At 38.8% G+C, this 22,659-nt stretch overlaps 1 protein-coding gene across 4 annotated transcripts in view; it reads right to left on the bottom strand.

Annotated features, from left to right (window-relative positions):
• The window catches only part of LOC131439084 (transcription-associated protein 1), a 112,629-nt gene that overhangs the window by 28,821 nt on the left and 61,149 nt on the right, over positions 1–22,659 (bottom strand). For all 4 annotated transcript variants that reach the window (XM_058609673.1, XM_058609671.1, XM_058609672.1 and 1 more), the window contains 3 exons: positions 19,137–20,735; positions 17,961–19,074; positions 17,678–17,903 (listed from right to left, as the gene is read on the bottom strand). In XM_058609673.1, the coding sequence (XP_058465656.1) occupies positions 17,678–17,903; positions 17,961–19,074; positions 19,137–20,735 (2,939 nt within the window). The remainder of the gene's footprint in view (positions 1–17,677; positions 17,904–17,960; positions 19,075–19,136; positions 20,736–22,659) is intronic.

Here is a 22,659-nt window from a genome sequence, read left to right as displayed (position 1 = left end):
ATTGACTGGATTAAATACCAAAGTAATATTTCAAGTGTCTTAACTTCAATGGAAGAGCTTCCCCCACTTGAAGAATATGACTTCCTCGTTTGTTCGATTCTGGAGGCCGCAGAACAAGCCCAAACCAAACGATTTCTTGGTCCATCGTCTAACAGAAGACCTCCAAATCCTTGGTGGGACAAAGAGTGCTCAGATGCTAAACACGCGAAACAAAATGCTTTCAAGACGTTTTTAAAACGAGGAGGAGGAACTCCTCAGAATTTTGAAAAATTCTTGGTTTTAGAAACCAAGTACAAGAACATACTTCGGGTTAAGAAATGCAGCTATTGGAGACATTTTGTGGAAGGTTTGTCAAGAGAAACCTCAATGAGCACTCTTTGGAATACGGCCAGACGAATGAGGAATCGTAACGTAGGAAATGAGAGTGAGGAGTACTCGAATCGATGGATATTTGATTTTGCGAGGAAAGTTTGTCCAGATTCCGTTCCTACGCATAGCATTGTTAGGGAGTCTTCTTCAAATGATGATTCCATTGATAGCCCCTTTTCAATGATGGAATTTTCCATAGCACTCATGTCTTGTAACAATAACGCTCCTGGATTGGACAGAATTAAATTCAACTTGGTGAAGAATCTGCCCGACCTCGCAAAAAGACGTTTGTTGGAATTGTTCAACAAGTTTCTTGAGCAAAATATTGTTCCACCTGACTGGAGACAAGTGAAAGTTATCGCCATTCAAAAGCCGGGGAAACCAGCTTCCAATCACAACTCATATAGACCCATTGCGATGTTGTCCTGCATCAGAAAATTGTTCGAAAAAATTATTCTACGACGTCTCGACACTTGGGTCGAGACGAACGGTTTGTTGTCAGATACTCAGTTTGGCTTCCGTAGAAATAAAGGGACGAATGATTGCCTTGCATTACTTTCGTCTGACATCCAAATTGCCTTCGCTCAAAAGCAACAAATGGCATCTGTATTTTTAGACATTAAAGGAGCATTTGATTCAGTTTCCATTGATGTTCTTTCAGACAAGCTCCACCAACATGGACTCCCAGCGGTTATAAATAATTATTTGCACAACCTTTTGTCAGAGAAACGCATGCATTTTTCACATGGCGATTTGGCAACAATCAGAATTAGCTACATGGGTCTCCCGCAAGGCTCATGCCTCAGTCCGCTCCTCTATAATTTTTACGTGAATGACATTGACAGCTGTCTAGTAACCCCATGTACACTAAGACAATTGGCAGATGATGGCGTGGTTTCAGTTACTGGATCCAAAGCTATTGATCTGCAAAAACCATTGCAAGATACCTTAGATAAATTGTCCGTTTGGGCTGTTCATCTTGGTATCGAATTCTCTGCGGAGAAAACAGAGCTGGTCGTCTTTTCAAAAAAGCATGATCCCGCGCAACTTCAGCTTCATATGATGGGAAGAATAATCGAACAGGTTTTGACTTTCAAATACCTCGGGGTGTGGTTTGATTCCAAATGCACGTGGGGAGGACACATTAGGTATCTGATAACGAAATGCCAACAAAGAGTAAATTTTCTTCGAACAATAACAGGGTCTTGGTGGGGTGCTCATCCGCAAGATCTAATAAAATTGTATCAGACAACGATACTTTCAGTGATGGAATATGGATGCGTTTGTTTTCGTTCCGCTGCAAATTCTCATATTATCAAACTTGAGCGAATTCAGTACCGTTGTTTGCGAATTGCTTTAGGCTGCATGCATTCGACACATACAATGAGTCTTGAAGTTCTGGCGGGAGTTCTTCCATTAAAAGATCGATTTTGGGAGCTTTCATCACGCCTGCTAATAAGATGTGATGTGCTGAATCCCATGGTAATTAATAATTTCGAACGACTAGTCGAGCTTCGATCTCAAACAAAATTCATGACAGTATATTTTAACCATATGTCACAGGAAATCAACCCTTCAAGATATATTCCTATCCGTGTCAGCCTCCTAAATGTACCTGACTCAACTTTATTTTTCGACACATCCATGCAGCGCGAAGTGCGTGGAATCCCGGACCACCTACGCTCTATGGAAATCCCAAAAATATTTTCAAGTAAGTTCAGGCATATTAACTCTGAGAAAATGTTTTACACGGACGGATCGCGAATGGAAGAAGCGACAGGGTTTGGTATGTTCAACAATAATGTTTCGGCCTCATTCAAGCTTCAAGAACCTGCATCTGTTTATATAGCAGAGTTAGCAGCAGTTCATTATAGCTTGAATGTAATCGTCACATTATCTCCAAACCATTATTTCCTCTTCACAGATAGTCTGAGTGCAATTGAAGCCATTCGCTCAAACGCTGCTGGCAAAAATGAACCGTTTTTCTTGGGTAAAATAAAACAGTGTCTGAACGACATATTGAATAATAATTATCTAATCACAATAGTTTGGGTTCCGGCTCATTGCTCCATTCCAGGCAATGAAAGAGCCGATATTTTAGCCAAACGTGGTGCTATTGAGGGTGAAATTTATGAGAGACCGATTGCTTTCAACGAATTCTATAGCGCGTCTCGCCAAAGAACACTTGCCAGCTGGCAAGCTTCTTGGGATAAAGATGATCTGGGTCGGTGGATGCACTCAATTATTCCTAAAATATCGACAAAGGCATGGTTCAGGGGACTGGATGTGAGTAGAGATTTCATTCGTGTGATGTCCAGCCTCATGTCCAATCACTACACGTTAGATGCACATCTCCTTCGAATTGGACTTTCCGAGACTAATCATTGTGCTTGCGGCGAAGGTTACCGCGATATTGACCATGTTGTTTGGACATGCGTGGAGTTTCGTGATGTCAGATCTCAACTAATAAATTCCTTGCGTACCCAAGGTAGACTATCCAATGTCCCAGTTCGCGACATTCTTGCTTGTCGTGACCTTCCATACATGAAACTTCTTTATCATTTCATTAAATCCATTGGAGTTCCAATTTAAATTTTATTTTATGTTAAACTGTTTTCTCTTCCATGAGTTCAACCAATAGCCAACTATAGGATATTGAATATAAGTGGTGAACTGATACAAACAATCCTGAAATAGTTATAAGATCATGTACAAAATAAATGTATTTTATTTAATGTAATTAAAATAGCAACTCGCTTGATAAAAACAGTGTTTAGATTAACTAATGAGTACCAACATACTAATATGATATTCGAAATGTATTAGGTTTAAACTACTATGTATTGTGGATGCCACGGCGAAGAAAAACTTATGTATATTGCCTATGAAATAAACGTATTTATGAAAAAAAAAAAACTGATCGTCATTTTTGAAACAATGACAACAAAACTACGAAACTGCAGAACGCGGTTAGATCAAATCAACGCCTTAGGCAAATTCATCATCGAATATGCAATATAATGAGTTGGTTATAGTAAATTGGAATGCTTGCTCACTCAGGAGCAAAACTGCTGAATTGTCCGACTTTCTTCAAGAGAAGAATGCCGATATTGCTATTTTAACTGAAACTCATCTTAAACCTGAAATTTCTATTTTTATTTCCAATTACAGGATTCACAGGCTCGACAGGACAACTACCAGAGGACGGGGAGTTGCCATTGCCGTTAAACGATTCATTCAGCACAGGCTTCTGTCAGCCTTTAAATTGCAACTTATAGAAGCCATCGGAATTGAGATTACAACGACGATGGGATCCATCATCATCATTACAGCGTACTGCCCCAAACAAACAAATCTTCGAGATGGTACGTGTGCATCATTGAAGCGAGATTTGGCTATGCTCACTCGACGACAGAACAAATTCATCATTGCTGGGGACCTGAACGCACGGCATGAGCTGTGGGGAAACAAAAGACAGAATCGAGACGGATTCGTACTTGCCGAAGATTACGAAGCTGGACAATACAACATCCTCGCTCCGGATCAACCAACGCGACTTTCCAGATCGGGAGTTCATTCCATTTTGGATATATTCATCAGCAACATCGCCATAGACAGCTCTCCGGTTGTCTTCAACGAGCTCTCTTCTGACCACTTTCCAGTAATATTGACGTTGGGATCTTCACCAGAAACAGTGCCTATTCAACCTCGGAGGAACTATTATCGCACCGATTGGGTCCAATTTCAACAAATCGCCGACCAACATATTAATATCGATCTGCCACTTGATTCCCCGATGAAAATGGATGCGGCCCTATCTTCCTTCCAGCATTCAATCACAGTCGCTCGTGATAGGACGGTTCCAGTACAACATATGCCGAGTTCCTCTCTTCAAATTGACAGTGTCACCAAGAAACTCATCCGACTTCGAAATATCTACCGGAGGCAGTATCAACGAACTGGCATCCTAGATAGGAAGACTTGTTATAACAACTTAACTAGGATAATCCAGGAAAGGATATCTGAGCTTCGCAACAGGAACTTCCAGCAAAAGCTTCGAGAAATTCTCCCACATTCAAAGCCCTTCTGGTCCTTAACGAAGGTGCTTAAGAAAAAACCGAAGCCTATTCCTCCTCTGCTGCCACCCCAGGACGCAGCTGAAGGAATACCTTTAATCACTCCAGCAGAGAAGGCAAATGCGCTAGACCAGCAGTTTGTGTGTTCTCACAATTTAGGACTCAACATTGTTAGTCCACACGAAAGAGCCGTTGCTGATAGCGTAGCTGAGGTTGACCAATCAGATAGCTTAGTTCCTGAGGAAAGTAGAGTCACTGCGAATGAGCTGATGGCTATTGTGAAAAAATCCAAAAATATGAAGGCCCCCGGTTTCGACAACACATTCAACATTGAGCTGAAACATTTGAGTATTCGCTCATTTGTCTACTTAGCTAAAATTTTTAACAGGTGCTGGGAGCTTGGTTACTTCCCTTCAAAGTGGAAGTTAGCTAAAGTTATCCCAGTTTTGAAACCGGGGAAAGATCCTTCCTTTTCCAAGAGCTATCGGCCCATCAGCTCACTCTCTGCCCTATCCAAGCTGTTTGAAAAGTCAATACAAAGGCGAATCCTTGCTTTCGCAGATGAACAGGATATATTACTGGAAGAACAGTTTGGGTTCCGGAAAGGAAGATCCACCATCCACCAACTCACAAGGGTTAACAACGTCATCCAGCAAGACAAATCAGTGTCCAAAACGACTGCCATGGCAATATTGGATATTGAAAAGGCATTCGATAATGTGTGTCACGATGGCCTGGTGTTTAAACTGCATAGGTATAATTTTCCCATGTATCTTATTAAAATTATCAAAAATCATCTTGCAGATAGAGCATTCCAGGTTTCTCTGAATAATGTACTTTCAGAAAGATTTACTATTCCTGCTGGTGTACCCCAGGGAAGTATCCTAGGTCCCATTCTATACAACATTTTTACATCAGACATCCCACCTTTCCGGGTGGTGGTGTTCTGTCACAATTTGCTGATGATACTGCCATTCTTTACAAAGGTCGTGTCATTAATGCTCTGAAGAATAAACTACAGACAGGTCTGGACGCTTTAACGGAATATTTTACAAGCTGGAAAATTGTGATCAATGCAGCAAAAACTCAGGTCATCTTGTTTCCACATTCAAGATCTCCAAAACTTGTTCCATCAGACGAATGCCGAATACGATTCGGTGATGAGGTCATCCAATGGTCCGACGAAGTTATCTATCTAGGACTCACCTTTGACAGACATCTGATATTCAGGTCCAGGCGCGTACACAGGGGGGGGGGGTTTAGGGGTTCAAACCCCCCCCGAAACAAAAAATTATAACCCATGGGAAACATTGTGATATAAATTGTACATGTGTTGATTTATCACCATGTTCTAAACCCCCCCCCCCCACCGAAAATTTTCTCTGGCTACGCGCCTGTTCAGGTCACATGTTGACAAAATCGTTCAAAAATGCAGCATACTCATTAGGTCTCTGTATCCGCTGATTTGTAGAACATCTAAACTGTGCCTGATGAATCAGATGGCTGTCTATAAACAAATCATCTACCCCGCAATTGAATACGCAGTCCCTGTTTGGCGGGGCTGTGCACGAACACACAAACTTAGGCTTCAGCGCATTCAAAGTAAGATCTTAAAGATGATTCTTAATCTACCCCCTTGGACAAGGACTAGTGAAGTACATGAGATGGCCTCCCTGGATATACTAGAACAAAAATTCGAACAATACTGCACGAAATTTGAAGAGAGGTGCTCAATCTCTAAAATACAAATAATTCAAAATTTGTACGTATTAGGTTAGGGATAGTTATAAGTAGGTAGATATTTTATTAATAATTAAAATAAATATTATGATTAAACATTAGTATGTAAAACAAAAGTAACTAAAACACCTATTATTAATAACGAATCGTATGAACAACAAAGATGGAAGGCCGAAGGGTACTTGTACTGTAAAATGTTGATGTAATACACAAAAATAAGATTAATAAACAGATGTTTATGCAAAAAAAATGAGAAATAGCGTCATTTAAGTCATTTAAGAGACACCGTCAGCACGATGGCACCGAAAACCGGTAGAAAGGCAGCCGAAAAGTCCAGCAAGGCCCATTCAAAAGCACTTTTTAGTGTTAAAGATAATCATAAAGAACTAGTTGAATTTTGTCGCTTTCCTACCATTTTCCGAGCAACTGTTGCCGAAACAAGACACACAAGAGAAGTTTAAATAATTTGCACCGTCACTAACACATTCAATTACGAACGGCCTGGAATGTGTGGAAGATTTAATCTTAAATATTCATATTACATGATCTGGGATGTGTAAGGAGATTTAGTCTTAAAGGTTCATATTACATGATCTGGGATGTGTGAGGAGATTTAGTCTTAAAGGTTCATATTACATCACCCCCTTTTTGGAAGAATGATGTAACGAAGGGAAATCATTCTGTTGTGCTTCATGGGATTAGGGTACCGTTTATGTGTTCGAACTCCCTAACAATTTTAATGTATATTACAGAGTTTTCTTAAGGTTACAATAACGGAATTTAGAATTGATGGAAAAATCGACTTTCGAACGGAGCCTCGGAGACCCATAGTGTTATATACCATTCGACTCAGTTTGACGAGACCGGAAAATGTCTCTGTGTGTATATATGTGTGTGTGCACTTTTCGAAGATATTTGATCAGAGATCAATTTTCTCAAATATGGCTGAACGGATTTTAACAAACTCAGGCTCGTTTGAAATTTCAACAAATCGCCGACCAACATATTAATATCGATCTGCCACTTGATTCCCCGATGAAAATGGATGCGGCCCTATCTTCCTTCCAGCATTCAATCACAGTCGCTCGTGATAGGACGGTTCCAGTACAACATATGCCGAGTTCCTCTCTTCAAATTGACAGTGTCACCAAGAAACTCATCCGACTTCGAAATATCTACCGGAGGCAGTATCAACGAACTGGCATCCTAGATAGGAAGACTTCTTATAACAACTTAACTAGGATAATCCAGGAAAGGATATCTGAGCTTCGCAACAGGAACTTCCAGCAAAAGCTTCGAGAAATTCTCCCACATTCAAAGCCCTTCTGGTCCTTAACGAAGGTGCTTAAGAAAAAACCGAAGCCTATTCCTCCTCTGCTGCCACCCCAGGACGCAGCTGAAGGAATACCTTTAATCACTCCAGCAGAGAAGGCAAATGCGCTAGGCCAGCAGTTTGTGTGTTCTCACAATTTAGGACTCAACATTGTTAGTCCACACGAAAGAGCCGTTGCTGATAGCGTAGCTGAGGTTGACCAATCAGATAGCTTAGTTCCTGAGGAAAGTAGAGTCACTGCGAATGAGCTGATGGCTATTGTGAAAAAATCCAAAAATATGAAGGCCCCCGGTTTCGACAACACATTCAACATTGAGCTGAAACATTTGAGTATTCGCTCATTTGTCTTCTTAGCTAAAATTTTTAACAGGTGCTGGGAGCTTGGTTACTTCCCTTCAAAGTGGAAGTTAGCTAAAGTTATCCCAGTTTTGAAACCGGGGAAAGATCCTTCCTTTTCCAAGAGCTATCGGCCCATCAGCTCACTCTCTGCCCTATCCAAGCTGTTTGAAAAGTCAATACAAAGGCGAATCCTTGCTTTCGCAGATGAACAGGATATATTACTGGAAGAACAGTTTGGGTTCCGGAAAGGAAGATCCACCATCCACCAACTCACAAGGGTTAACAACGTCATCCAGCAAGACAAATCAGTGTCCAAAACGACTGCCATGGCAATATTGGATATTGAAAAGGCATTCGATAATGTGTGTCACGATGGCCTGGTGTTTAAACTGCATAGGTATAATTTTCCCATGTATCTTATTAAAATTATCAAAAATCATCTTGCAGATAGAGCATTCCAGGTTTCTCTGAATAATGTACTTTCAGAAAGATTTACTATTCCTGCTGGTGTACCCCAGGGAAGTATCCTAGGTCCCATTCTATACAACATTTTTACATCAGACATCCCACCTCTTCCGGGTGGTGGTGTTCTGTCACAATTTGCTGATGATACTGCCATTCTTTACAAAGGTCGTGTCATTAATGCTCTGAAGAATAAACTACAGACAGGTCTGGACGCTTTAACGGAATATTTTACAAGCTGGAAAATTGTGATCAATGCAGCAAAAACTCAGGTCATCTTGTTTCCACATTCAAGATCTCCAAAACTTGTTCCATCAGACGAATGCCGAATACGATTCGGTGATGAGGTCATCCAATGGTCCGACGAAGTTATCTATCTAGGACTCACCTTTGACAGACATCTGATATTCAGGTCCAGGCGCGTACACAGGGGGGGGGGGGGGGGGGTTTAGGGGTTCAAACCCTCCCCGAAACAAAAAATTATAACCCATGGGAAACATTGTGATATAAATTGTACATGTGTTGATTTATCACCATGTTCTAAACCCCCCCCCCCCCCCCCACCGAAAATTTTCTCTGGCTACGCGCCTGTTCAGGTCACATGTTGACAAAATCGTTCAAAAATGCAGCATACTCATTAGGTCTCTGTATCCGCTGATTTGTAGAACATCTAAACTGTGCCTGATGAATCAGATGGCTGTCTATAAACAAATCATCTACCCCGCAATTGAATACGCAGTCCCTGTTTGGCGGGGCTGTGCACGAACACACAAACTTAGGCTTCAGCGCATTCAAAGTAAGATCTTAAAGATGATTCTTAATCTACCCCCTTGGACAAGGACTAGTGAAGTACATGAGATGGCCTCCCTGGATATACTAGAACAAAAATTCGAACAATACTGCACGAAATTTGAAGAGAGGTGCTCAATCTCTAAAATACAAATAATTCAAAATTTGTACGTATTAGGTTAGGGATAGTTATAAGTAGGTAGATATTTTATTAATAATTAAAATAAATATTATGATTAAACATTAGTATGTAAAACAAGAGTAACTAAAACACCTATTATTAATAACGAATCGTATGAACAACAAAGATGGAAGGCCGAAGGGTCAAAACACTTGTACTGTAAAATGTTGATGTAATACACAAAAATAAGATTAATAAACAGATGTTTATGCAAAAAAAATTAGAAATAGCGTCATTTAAGTCATTTAAGAGACACCGTCAGCACGATGGCACCGAAAACCGGTAGAAAGGCAGCCGAAAAGTCCAGCAAGGCCCATTCAAAAGCACTTTTTAGTGTTAAAGATAATCATAAAGAACTAGTTGAATTTTGTCGCTTTCCTACCATTTTCCGAGCAACTGTTGCCGAAACAAGACACACAAGAGAAGTTTAAATAATTTGCACCGTCACTAACACATCCAATTACGAACGGCCTGGAATGTGTGGAAGATTTAATCTTAAATATTCATATTACATGATCTGGGATGTGTAAGGAGATTTAGTCTTAAAGGTTCATATTACATGATCTGGGATGTGTTAGGAGATTTAGTCTTAAAGGTTCATATTACATCACCCCCTTTTTGAAAGAATGATGTAACGAAGGGAAATCATTCTGTTGTGCTTCATGGGATTAGGGTACCGTTTATGTGTTCGAACTCCCTAACAATTTTAATGTATATTACAGAGTTTTCTTAAGGTTACAATAACGGAATTTAGAATTGATGGAAAAATCGACTTTCGAACGGAGCCTCGGAGACCCATAGTGTTATATACCATTCGACTCAGTTTGACGAGACCGGAAAATGTCTCTGTGTGTATATATGTGTGTGTGCACTTTTCGAAGATATTTGATCAGAGATCAATTTTCTCAAATATGGCTGAACGGATTTTAACAAACTCAGGCTCGTTTGAAATTTCAACAAATCGCCGACCAACATATTAATATCGATCTGCCACTTGATTCCCCGATGAAAATGGATGCGGCCCTATCTTCCTTCCAGCATTCAATCACAGTCGCTCGTGATAGGACGGTTCCAGTACAACATATGCCGAGTTCCTCTCTTCAAATTGACAGTGTCACCAAGAAACTCATCCGACTTTGAAATATCTACCGGAGGCAGTATCAACGAACTGGCATCCTAGATAGGAAGACTTCTTATAACAACTTAACTAGGATAATCCAGGAAAGGATATCTGAGCTTCGCAACAGGAACTTCCAGCAAAAGCTTCGAGAAATTCTCCCACATTCAAAGCCCTTCTGGTCCTTAACGAAGGTGCTTAAGAAAAAACCGAAGCCTATTCCTCCTCTGCTGCCACCCCAGGACGCAGCTGAAGGAATACCTTTAATCACTCCAGCAGAGAAGGCAAATGCGCTAGGCCAGCAGTTTGTGTGTTCTCACAATTTAGGACTCAACATTGTTAGTCCACACGAAAGAGCCGTTGCTGATAGCGTAGCTGAGGTTGACCAATCAGATAGCTTAGTTCCTGAGGAAAGTAGAGTCACTGCGAATGAGCTGATGGCTATTGTGAAAAAATCCAAAAATATGAAGGCCCCCGGTTTCGACAACACATTCAACATTGAGCTGAAACATTTGAGTATTCGCTCATTTGTCTTCTTAGCTAAAATTTTTAACAGGTGCTGGGAGCTTGGTTACTTCCCTTCAAAGTGGAAGTTAGCTAAAGTTATCCCAGTTTTGAAACCGGGGAAAGATCCTTCCTTTTCCAAGAGCTATCGGCCCATCAGCTTACTCTCTGCCCTATCCAAGCTGTTTGAAAAGTCAATACAAAGGCGAATCCTTGCTTTCGCAGATGAACAGGATATATTACTGGAAGAACAGTTTGGGTTCCGGAAAGGAAGATCCACCATCCACCAACTCACAAGGGTTAACAACGTCATCCAGCAAGACAAATCAGTGTCCAAAACGACTGCCATGGCAATATTGGATATTGAAAAGGCATTCGATAATGTGTGTCACGATGGCCTGGTGTTTAAACTGCATAGGTATAATTTTCCCATGTATCTTATTAAAATTATCAAAAATCATCTTGCAGATAGAGCATTCCAGGTTTCTCTGAATAATGTACTTTCAGAAAGATTTACTATTCCTGCTGGTGTACCCCAGGGAAGTATCCTAGGTCCCATTCTATACAACATTTTTACATCAGACATCCCACCTCTTCCGGGTGGTGGTGTTCTGTCACAATTTGCTGATGATACTGCCATTCTTTACAAAGGTCGTGTCATTAATGCTCTGAAGAATAAACTACAGACAGGTCTGGACGCTTTAACGGAATATTTTACAAGCTGGAAAATTGTGATCAATGCAGCAAAAACTCAGGTCATCTTGTTTCCACATTCAAGATCTCCAAAACTTGTTCCATCAGACGAATGCCGAATACGATTCGGTGATGAGGTCATCCAATGGTCCGACGAAGTTATCTATCTAGGACTCACCTTTGACAGACATCTGATATTCAGGTCCAGGCGCGTACACAGGGGGGGGGGGGGGTTTAGGGGTTCAAACCCCCCCCCCCCCCCCCCCCCCCCCCCCCCCCCCGAAACAAAAAATTATAACCCATGGGAAACATTGTGATATAAATTGTACATGTGTTGATTTATCACCATGTTCTAAACCCCCCCCCCCCCCCCCCCGAAAATTTTCTCTGGCTACGCGCCTGTTCAGGTCACATGTTGACAAAATCGTTCAAAAATGCAGCATACTCATTAGGTCTCTGTATCCGCTGATTTGTAGAACATCTAAACTGTGCCTGATGAATCAGATGGCTGTCTATAAACAAATCATCTACCCCGCAATTGAATACGCAGTCCCTGTTTGGCGGGGCTGTGCACGAACACACAAACTTAGGCTTCAGCGCATTCAAAGTAAGATCTTAAAGATGATTCTTAATCTACCCCCTTGGACAAGGACTAGTGAAGTACATGAGATGGCCTCCCTGGATATACTAGAACAAAAATTCGAACAATACTGCACGAAATTTGAAGAGAGGTGCTCAATCTCTAAAATACAAATAATTCAAAATTTGTACGTATTAGGTTAGGGATAGTTATAAGTAGGTAGATATTTTATTATTAATTAAAATAAATATTATGATTAAACATTAGTATGTAAAACAAGAGTAACTAAAACACCTATTATTAATAACGAATCGTATGAACAACAAAGATGGAAGGCCGAAGGGTCAAAACACTTGTACTGTAAAATGTTGATGTAATACACAAAAATAAGATTAATAAACAGATGTTTATGCAAAAAAAATGAGAAATATCGTCATTTAAGTCATTTAAGAGACACCGTCAGCACGATGGCACCGAAAACCGGTAGAAAGGCAGCCGAAAAGTCCAGCAAGGCCCATTCAAAAGCACTTTTTAGTGTTAAAGATAATCATAAAGAACTAGTTGAATTTTGTCGCTTTCCTACCATTTTCCGAGCAACTGTTGCCGAAACAAGACACACAAGAGAAGTTTAAATAATTTGCACCGTCACTAACACATTCAATTACGAACGGCCTGGAATGTGTGGAAGATTTAATCTTAAATATTCATATTACATGATCTGGGATGTGTAAGGAGATTTAGTCTTAAAGGTTCATATTACATGATCTGGGATGTGTGAGGAGATTTAGTCTTAAAGGTTCATATTACATCACCCCCTTTTTGGAAGAATGATGTAACGAAGGGAAATCATTCTGTTGTGCTTCATGGGATTAGGGTACCGTTTATGTGTTCGAACTCCCTAACAATTTTAATGTATATTACAGAGTTTTCTTAAGGTTACAATAACGGAATTTAGAATTGATGGAAAAATCGACTTTCGAACGGAGCCTCGGAGACCCATAGTGTTATATACCATTCGACTCAGTTTGACGAGACCGGAAAATGTCTCTGTGTGTATATATGTGTGTGTGCACTTTTCGAAGATATTTGATCAGAGATCAATTTTCTCAAATATGGCTGAACGGATTTTAACAAACTCAGGCTCGTTTGAAAGTTACTATTGGGCCATTGATCAAGTTGAAAGATCAAATTGCTGTGACTTTTGGTTCCGGAGATATGATTGTATAGCCTCGGAGACCCATAGTGTTATATACCATTCGACTCAGTTTGACGAGACCGGAAAATGTCTCTGTGTGTATATATGTGTGTGTGCACTTTTCGAAGATATTTGATCAGAGATCAATTTTCTCAAATATGGCTGAACGGATTTTAACAAACTCAGGCTCGTTTGAAAGTTACTATTGGGCCATTGATCAAGTTGAAAGATCAAATTGCTGTGACTTTTGGTTCCGGAGAAATGATTGTATAAATGACGTAACCGACAAAACGTGTTGTATTTCTTCGCGATCAATTTTCTCAGAGATGGCTGAACCGATTTTAACAAACCATTGCTCGTTTGAAGGCCACTGTCGGGTCAATGATCAAGTTCAAAGATGTGTGTGTGGGTGTGTGTGTGCACTTTTCTAAGATATTTGAACGGGCTAAATTTCCTCAGAGATGTCTGAACCGATTTTAACAAACTTAGCGCTACTGTCGGGCCATTGATCAAGTTCAAATGGCTGTGACTTTTGGTTCCAGATATATGATTGTATAAGTGACGTAACCGACAAAACGCGTTGTATTTCTGCGCGCTCAATTTTCTCAGAAATGGCGGAACCGATTTTAACAAACTTATGCTCGTTTGAAAGCTACTGTCGGGCCATTGATCAAGTTCAAAGATCAAATAGCTGTAACTTTTGGTTCCGGAGATATGATTGTATAAGTGACGTAACCGACAAAATGCGTTGTATTTCTACGCACTCAATTTACTCAGATATGGCTGAACCGATTTTTACAATCTTATGCTCGTTTGAAAGCTACTGTCGGGTCATTGATAAAGTTCAAAGATCATATGGCTGTGCCTTTTGGTTCCGGAGATATGATTGTATAAGTGACGTAACCGACAAAGCGCGTTGTATTCCTACGCGCTCAATTTTCTCAGAGATGGCTGAACCGATTTTAACAGACTTATGCTCGTTTGAAAGCTACTGTCGGGCCATTGATCAAGTTCAAAGATGAAATGGCTGAGACTTTTGTTTCCGGAGATATGATTGTATAAGTGACGTAACCGACAAAACGCGTTGTTTTGTATCACTCTAATGTACATAAGGGTGCCAATATTTTATCCCCTTTAATTTCGTTAAGCACTATTGTTCAAAAGTTTAATCACTTCGAAAAAAGTCCTCATGCAAAAATTTGAACTGAATCGGACATAGGTAAAGGGTGTTACCCGGCGGTTAAAGTTTGAAAATTTTCGATCTTGAAAAAGCATCATAGGGTGGAGTACATGTAATTTTCGAAATCAAAAATTTTTTTTGATGCCAAAAATTCTAAAATTGTATGAAACGTCGATTTAGTGTTATCTAAAAAAAACTTTTGAAAAAATCGATTTTCGGGTACTTAGAAAAATTTTGAGTCCCAGAAAGTCGATTTTAAAAAAAAAATTTTTTTTCGAAATGACACAAAATCACGACGTTTCATGCAATTCTAAGACTTTTGACATAAAAAATGATGCCTACTATGTGATATGAACAGTGAAGAATGCTTTTGTGAACTACTCGATTCAATCTGAATCAATTGGGGTCAAAAATGAGCCCAAATCAGTGTCACAAATTATTTAATAAAAAGATAAAAAATGTTTTTATGAGACTGTTTTGAAGAAAGAGAAAGTCATTATCACACCACTATGTGGATTAAGAAGGGTTTTTTGTTTTACGTGGGGTTAAGCTCGGTAGCTGAATCTAAATTCTAAAAGTTTGATATTACAATTTAATGAATTTCATGCTTTAATGAGTCTATTTTTGTGAACAATGGTTTTTTCTTTCAGTTGTAAACTTTGTATTTCGCCATTTGGATCTTGTAGCTGTGTAATTTTAAATGGACCTAGATGAAATGGATCTAACTCGCGTCTATTTTCGTTTTCTAGGTACACTATGTCGTTCAAATGTATTTCTATTGAGTTGTACAGGTGGTCTGTTGTTGATTTTTTAATTTCTTTCTGGTGTATTAGTTGTTTGTTTGCTATTTCGTGTGATTTGTCTAGTCGGTATTGTAATTCTTTATTGTACAGGTCGAAATTATATATCGGTTCAATTTTGTCTGGGTAGGTTTCTTGTGGTAGTCTGGCTTTTACACCGAACACTAATTCGTAGGGTGTATACCCATGATATGAGTGTGGTGTTGTGTTATATGAAAAAGCATAGTATGGTAACCAATCATCCCAGTCAGATTGATGTTCGTTGATAAAAGGTCGCAGAAACTCGTTGAGGCATCTGTGATTTCTTTCCAAAGAACTAATTGTCGCTGTCGAAAATGTTTGTTTAATTTTTACCAATTTGCAAATTTGTTTTAGAACCTCGTATTTATATTCGGTCCCTCTCAGTTTTTAACTCAAGAAACTTACCGTAAGTTAGGATAAAATTTTCTACTAACGCTTTAGCTACTACGTTAGCTTCTTTGGTAGGTATGGGTATATACACAACGTATTCGGTTAGTTCACACAGTATGCTTACAGCGTATCTGTTATTATGGGTTGTTTTGGGCAATTGTCCTACAGTATCGATTGCCACTATTTCAAATGGTTTAGTGGGTGTATTCGTAATTTGTAATTTCTCTTTAGTATGTTTGATTTTATTCTTTTTGCAAATTTCACAGACCTTGATGAAATTAGCAATTTTAGCAATTGAACTTTTCATAAATTCCATGTATATATTTCTCTTAGTTTGAGGTACAATCTGTTTTGTCCGAGATGTCCCCCTGTAGATAGTTCAAACTTCGGTGGTTTGTAGATAATGATTTGTAATGTTTTCAGTGTTTGTAAAACGAGTCCTTTAAACATTTCCATAGGTACCATTTCAAATATTTTATCATTGCAAGAGATTGCTACTCTGCTAACTTTAAATTTTCTCATTTCTTCTTGGTATTTGGAGATTGCAAACACGAGTGTTTGTCTTACATCTCTTACTTCTGTAATTACACTATGCATCGGTTTTTGTTTCTGTATTCCTTGATATGTGTCAAATATAATATGGTTGTTTTCGAAAAAAAACATCTCATTTTAATAGGTTTCTTACTTCGCTAGGGGTTTCCGTTGTATAAACAGAGAGTTGATCAGGCTCACTGTCGATACAAGGATTATTATTGTTAATACACTGAAGCCTTTTTTCTGCGAATTTACGTACCGCATAAAAAAACGCATAACTCTGAAACTTTGCATAAAAAAAAACCGCATAACTTTGAAACTTCGCATAAAAAACCGCAGAAGGTAAACCGCCTAACTCTGAAAATTCACATAAAAAAACCGCATAACTCTGAAACTTCGCATAAAAAAACCGCATAACTCTGAAAATTCGCATAAAAAAAGTCGCGTAAAAAAACGTATAAAAAAAGATCGCATAAAAAAAGACCTTAGTGTACTTGAATTATTCACATGGTTAGTATTTTTGTTAGTATTTAATTTGTTCTGTTCTTTTTCCTTTTTGATGAGTACTTGTTTTCTTGACATTGACCTTGTATTAACCATCAAAATACTATTTGCCTTCAAATCATCTGAGGACATTATTATGCGTATTAACGCATCGGCTGCAACGTTCTCCGGCTTATGCTGGCAAATGCTAGTGGTAAGTCATTGCCATTAAATAAATTGTTTATTAAAATCTGAGTATTGTAGAAGTTTTGGTGACATTAGGAAGGATTTTAAGGTTACAAATGCATGCTGGCACTCTAGTGTCCATGAAAAATTCTGGCTTTTCTTTAGTAGTTGATTTAATGGGTAAGCTATGGTTACGAAATTTGGGACGAATTTTCTGTAATAATTGCAAAAGGTGACGAATCTTCGCACGTCGTCGCTACTTGTTGGTGTGGGGTAATTTTTTATTGCCTCGCATTTATTACTATCTGGTAGGATTCCTTTATCTGTGATTTTGTGATCTAAATACGTTACTTCTGTATTAAAAAATTTGCATTTATCGAGGTTTAGTTTAAGATTGTACTTCCTAATGCGTTCAAAAACTTATTCTAAACTCTGAAGGTGGTGTTGGATTGAACATCCAACTACTATAATACCATCTGAATCTATACAAAAGCATGCTCAGGTGTTAATCCTGACATTGCGATTGTCAGAGCCAAATCAAAAAATACTGCTGTTATAGCGTCGCGAAAACACTTGCGAATGTATCTATTTTTATGTTACCTCACCCTAACCAATAGTTTTCGTACATGAAATGACTACTAGAGCTGAGATGGATATTGGAGCCGTGACCCTATTGTGAAAAACTAATATAAATTGTATACATACTTGGGTAGCTGTTTTGTTTTATTCTCCAAAATTTTTATCCAGATTTTCAACTTGTTGATTAGGTTATGTAACTTAGTGGCTCCTGGTTGAGAGAAGTCAAAATCACTTGTAAACTGTCCTTTCATTTTCTGAAATACGGGATCCTGTACAGTAGCTTGCGCACGTCTCGCTAAAGATTCCGAGGCAGCAGATGAAAAGTTCGACGATACGGAGCTTGAAATATTTTCTGCAAAAACAAAATGAATATTAATATTTTCTCTCATAGACATGTAATTCTACTTACCAATTCCTATGCCAAAAGTAGAAACCAATTTTTTCACAAAATTAAGTGTGTGCTGTGTAATAGTTGCTTCATTTACAGAGCATCGATTCTCGAAAGCTATCGCATAGCATTTAGTTAAACCTTGACGCAATTGTCTCAGAACTTCCTCATACCAGTTCTCTCGGAACCACACCATTTGATCAACTATACCCTCCAGAGAACTTAAAACAGTGGGGTGGATATCACGCTGAAGATGCATTATTTTTGAACATCTCCACATTGGTGGAGTAGCACGAATAGGGGTAGTTGCAACTTGTAAAGTCGCCCCACTAGTGTTTTGTTGATTTTCTGAACTTAACTGATTTGGAGTTACATTCGCAGTCGACTGTAATTGTTGCTGAATTCCTGATCCTCCAGGTTGTGTGGATACTGTTACTTGTCCTCCAGCAGGCGTGTTTGCTTCAGTCTTATTGATAATCATCTTTTGCGCAGCGGCAGCCTGCTCTACACTTTTATAACGCTCACGCTGTTCGATTTTCAAGGTTAAATATAAAGTACGGATTGGAAAATAAACAGCCTGAGGAAACATTCTTCCAACTTGACTTAGTAAATTTAGTATAACTGTTCCTTCGTATTGTACTAAGCAACATAGCAGTTGAGGAATCCATGGTACCCACTGTATAGGTGGAACTCCTACTGCATATTTATCCAAAGCATCTAACAACGATTTATCTTCGTCATATGAAAGTATCCACAATACTTTAGCTAGATATTTTCGAGATTTACTTTCATTTTGATTACGACAAGCATGCAGAAAACATGTCATCGCTGACACGCCAAGATTAATTTGCCTTGGATCCCTTGTAAAGATGTGTTCTAAATAATCACCCCAAAGTGCCCACGCTTTGATTAGTGTATCATGTAGCTGGGTAGCAGCACTAAAAGCTTTATTCGCTTCCTCTGAGCGACCGGTTTGCGCAAGCAAAAGACCTTTCAACGCGTAAAACTCGGCCGTCATCTCTTTAGAAAAATAATCTAAATTCGTGGGTTCGATGACTTCCAATGCCTCCGATAATTCCGATCGACTATTTACGGCGGCCATCTGTAGGCAACATTTAACTTGTTGTCGAATTTTCTGTGACAAAAAGAACAGGAAAATTATTTAATGAACTGGAATATCGTGTATATTGAGTTTACCTGGAAACAATCAACTACTGGAACCGATGGAATTGTGTAGATTCTATATAGTGAGTCTTGACAAACACCCGTTAGATTCTGTTTTCGTGCAATTTTCCCAAAGTGTATTATTGTTTGCGCAGATGCATGTGCACCCAACATACATGGGGCATTACTATCGCCTTGTTGTTCCAGGTGGGATGTGATGATTTGATAATGATGTTGTCGCCAAGTGAATATGTCACTCCAATGCGATAAATCATCCGCAATGACAGGTAAACGGTTACGCCATGTTTTGACAATTGCCTTCATGTCATGCAATGACGAACTTCTATTCTGCAATAATCCTTGATGAATTTGGCTGGCTTCTTGAAGTTCCATTATTTGTTGAGAGGCTTGCAGTATCGGAAGGTGTATATGTGAAACAACTGGTGGCAGTCTGCGCCATTCACGCATGCAATAAGCAGATGCCATTTCTACATATCGTTCGACGGAAGAAGGGTGCTGTTCTTCTTGATTCAAAATAGTTAAATAACCTCGATAAAGATTCACTTTATAACCAACTTGTTTAGGACATGATTGTTCCACCTTTAGAAGTGCTTGTTTCATCAGTGTCCAATCAGGTACTCTCCAAGCACTATCCATTATTAGGAAAGAATTCTTATCCTTACTTAGTTGACCGTAATCCATCAGAATGTCCCATTGATTAAGTTCTTTAGCGCATCTTATCCAATGATTCTCCCATAATAGAATTTCACTGTTCATATCTATTGGTATTAATCCATTGTTGAGGTCTTGTTTGAACCTAGTCATTGCCGTGTCATAAATACTTTGAGCTTCTTCAAAGAAACCCATTTGCTCGTGTGCAATGGCCAAGTTCGTCTCAGGATACTTTGCATATTTCAACCATAAACCAGCCCATAAATCTTCTTCATGAAGTGAAGAATACATCTGCGAAAGTGGGTCCATAACATATGATCCATCTCTACTGTGTTCTTCCTCAAATTCAGAAAATTCGGATATACCTTCTTTACGGTTAGGCCAATCTAGTGTCATTTCTTCCAACTCCAATGTCATACGATGCCAAAGATTATGTGCTTTTCCTAAGTAGGCCATAAGATTAGGTGGAATGCTCACAGTTGGATTACAATGCGATAGAGCTTCGACGAAAGTGTGCAACGCACTTGGATGACAATCTTTTTGTATAATGTGCGTACCTGACGACAGAAATGGCACAATTTCACGGTCTAACGATTGCTGTTGTCCTTGATCAAGAATTGACCACAAACGAGGGAAAACATCTAGCCACACTTTTTCTGCCAAGACCGTATCCATATGACACAATTGAGCAGTAGCCACTAGTAGTTGTTCTGTTCGCACTTTTCGGCTCGCTTCTAAAAACTCAGCCTGGCGACTAATGAGCTTAGCCAATGCTGCTTGTCGGTTAGCTACAGGACGCTCACTTTCTTCATGACGCGATATGTTAGAATCAACACTCATATCCATATCAAAAGCGTCCTCCTTATCTTCAATAGGATCAAATGTTTCCGCTGGGTCATTCTGAAGCGAAGTGTAAATTACGAAATTCTTTTTCTCGTCTGATTCAGCGAAATTTATAACCTGTAAAACATATTATGGGAATCAATATTGGAAAATAAAATATGAAGAAACAAATAGCGAAGTTTTGATCCAGCTACAGTAATATTGTTCTACACCAGAGCGTGACAACACGTGGTGAGGTCCAATACGTTTTGCCGCAGAGGCAGGGTGAGTTTGGGAATCACTGCTCTGTCCTTCAGCTTTGATTTCGCTGTTCGAAAGATTTACAAGATACAAGATTTTTTTTACTCACCCCCCCCCCCCCCCCTCCATACCAAAAAATTTCAAACCTTAACCGCCGAGTAGCACCCCTTACATATGTCCGATTTAGCTCAAATTTTGCATGGGGACTTTTTTCGAGGTGCTTAAACTTTTGAACAATAGCGCTTAAGGCCATCGTCCAAGTACCATGCGCGCGGGTGGTTTTAGGAAATTTTCGATGGAAATTTTGAAAATTGTGATCTTTTACAATTATCTGGAAAAATAATGTGATCACATAAATTTTTTTACAAATAAACTTTTTCGGACCTTCATTCGAAGGTTTTTTCTTAGAATGTTATTATTTTTCACTCACCTCAAGATTTCAACTGCTGTTTATAGCTCTATGGCACAAGTAAGCTTTATGAAACACTTTTGAGTTGTTCTTCACCGGTAAACTTCCTCTGATCTAAACATTTTATTATAAAACCTATGAATAACTCACAGTTCTGGTTTTGAAGATTTTCCTAAAATCCACGATGAAAAGTTTGCCGGCCTGCTTTAGTATTGGTAATACCACCCTTTTATATTCGCAGTGATGCCATACATAATTATAAAAAAAATCCTTGCAATACACTGAAAATGGTTTTATTTTCAATTTGTCGCACATTTATATAGTTAAAATTACAGATAAAAACTACTTTCGTACATCACCATCTAAAACTTCAATATTTTTTTAAATAACGATAACATTTCCCTTATTTCTATTGCAAACATTGTTTCCCCTCCAAGTTATCCACAACCCTGTTGTCTTAGTTACAGTCGCAATGGAATGCAAAAAATAAACAAACAGTTCAAGTATTGCAATCTTTTCAAAATGCCTCGTCCATCTAAGAAAATGAAAGCAGCGCTCATTCGCGAAAATCAAGAGAAAAATAGATGGAATACGCTGGTAGAGTGTGTTTCGGGTAGTCAGTATGTGCAGGACTCATCAGTTCAAACAATGGAAGAACTGCCGGAAGTGCCGGTTCAAAACAATACTACGGAATTTAGAAACTGTACTGGATCTCATAATTTGGTACCAATAGGTAAAGTTCTAAAATATTTTCGGCAATATATGAATTTATACCTTCAATTTTGAATGATAAATCTTTTCAGAGCAAATAGCCGATTTGTCATCAAGCACTCTCATGCAACCGGAAGTGCCAGTTGACTGTTCTCTGGGTGAGGTTGCTTCCCTACCCGAAAACGATGATGTTGTCGACAAAATGGAAAATGTAGAATTTGTTGGTTTGTATTTTTTGAATATAGGAGCTTCATATTCAAATATTAAAAATAATATAACATTTCTATTAAAAATTAATCTATAATTACGAAAAAAAATAATAACAGCATACAAGTGTTACTATACTTAATTCATCAATGTTACAGCTTCCTTTTTACTTTGTAGTGTAAAAAAAATGCCAAGAATCAAGCGAAGGCAAACAGTAAACTATCTTCTTTGGCACAATCATTATATTCTTTTGGTCGCATGATTGCAATTTGTTAACTCCAGAATGAGTATGAAGATGAGATAAGTCCACTCTGTTCTGATAGGTGGTTTGAATAGTTTCAATGTTTACTTTTTGTTCTTGCTACTGTATTCCTTTCTGCACACAAATATTATTATTTCATTCCTCTCTACTCACAAATACTAGTACTATATGAAAAAATATTGTTTCACCAATACTTTAACATTTATTTTCTC

The sequence above is a fragment of the Malaya genurostris genome, chromosome 3 (assembly GCF_030247185.1).
Source record: "Malaya genurostris strain Urasoe2022 chromosome 3, Malgen_1.1, whole genome shotgun sequence".
NCBI classification, from domain to species: domain Eukaryota; kingdom Metazoa; phylum Arthropoda; class Insecta; order Diptera; family Culicidae; genus Malaya; species Malaya genurostris.
The sequence above is the reverse complement of the archived record's forward strand: the minus strand, read 5'-3'. Positions and strand labels throughout refer to the sequence as shown.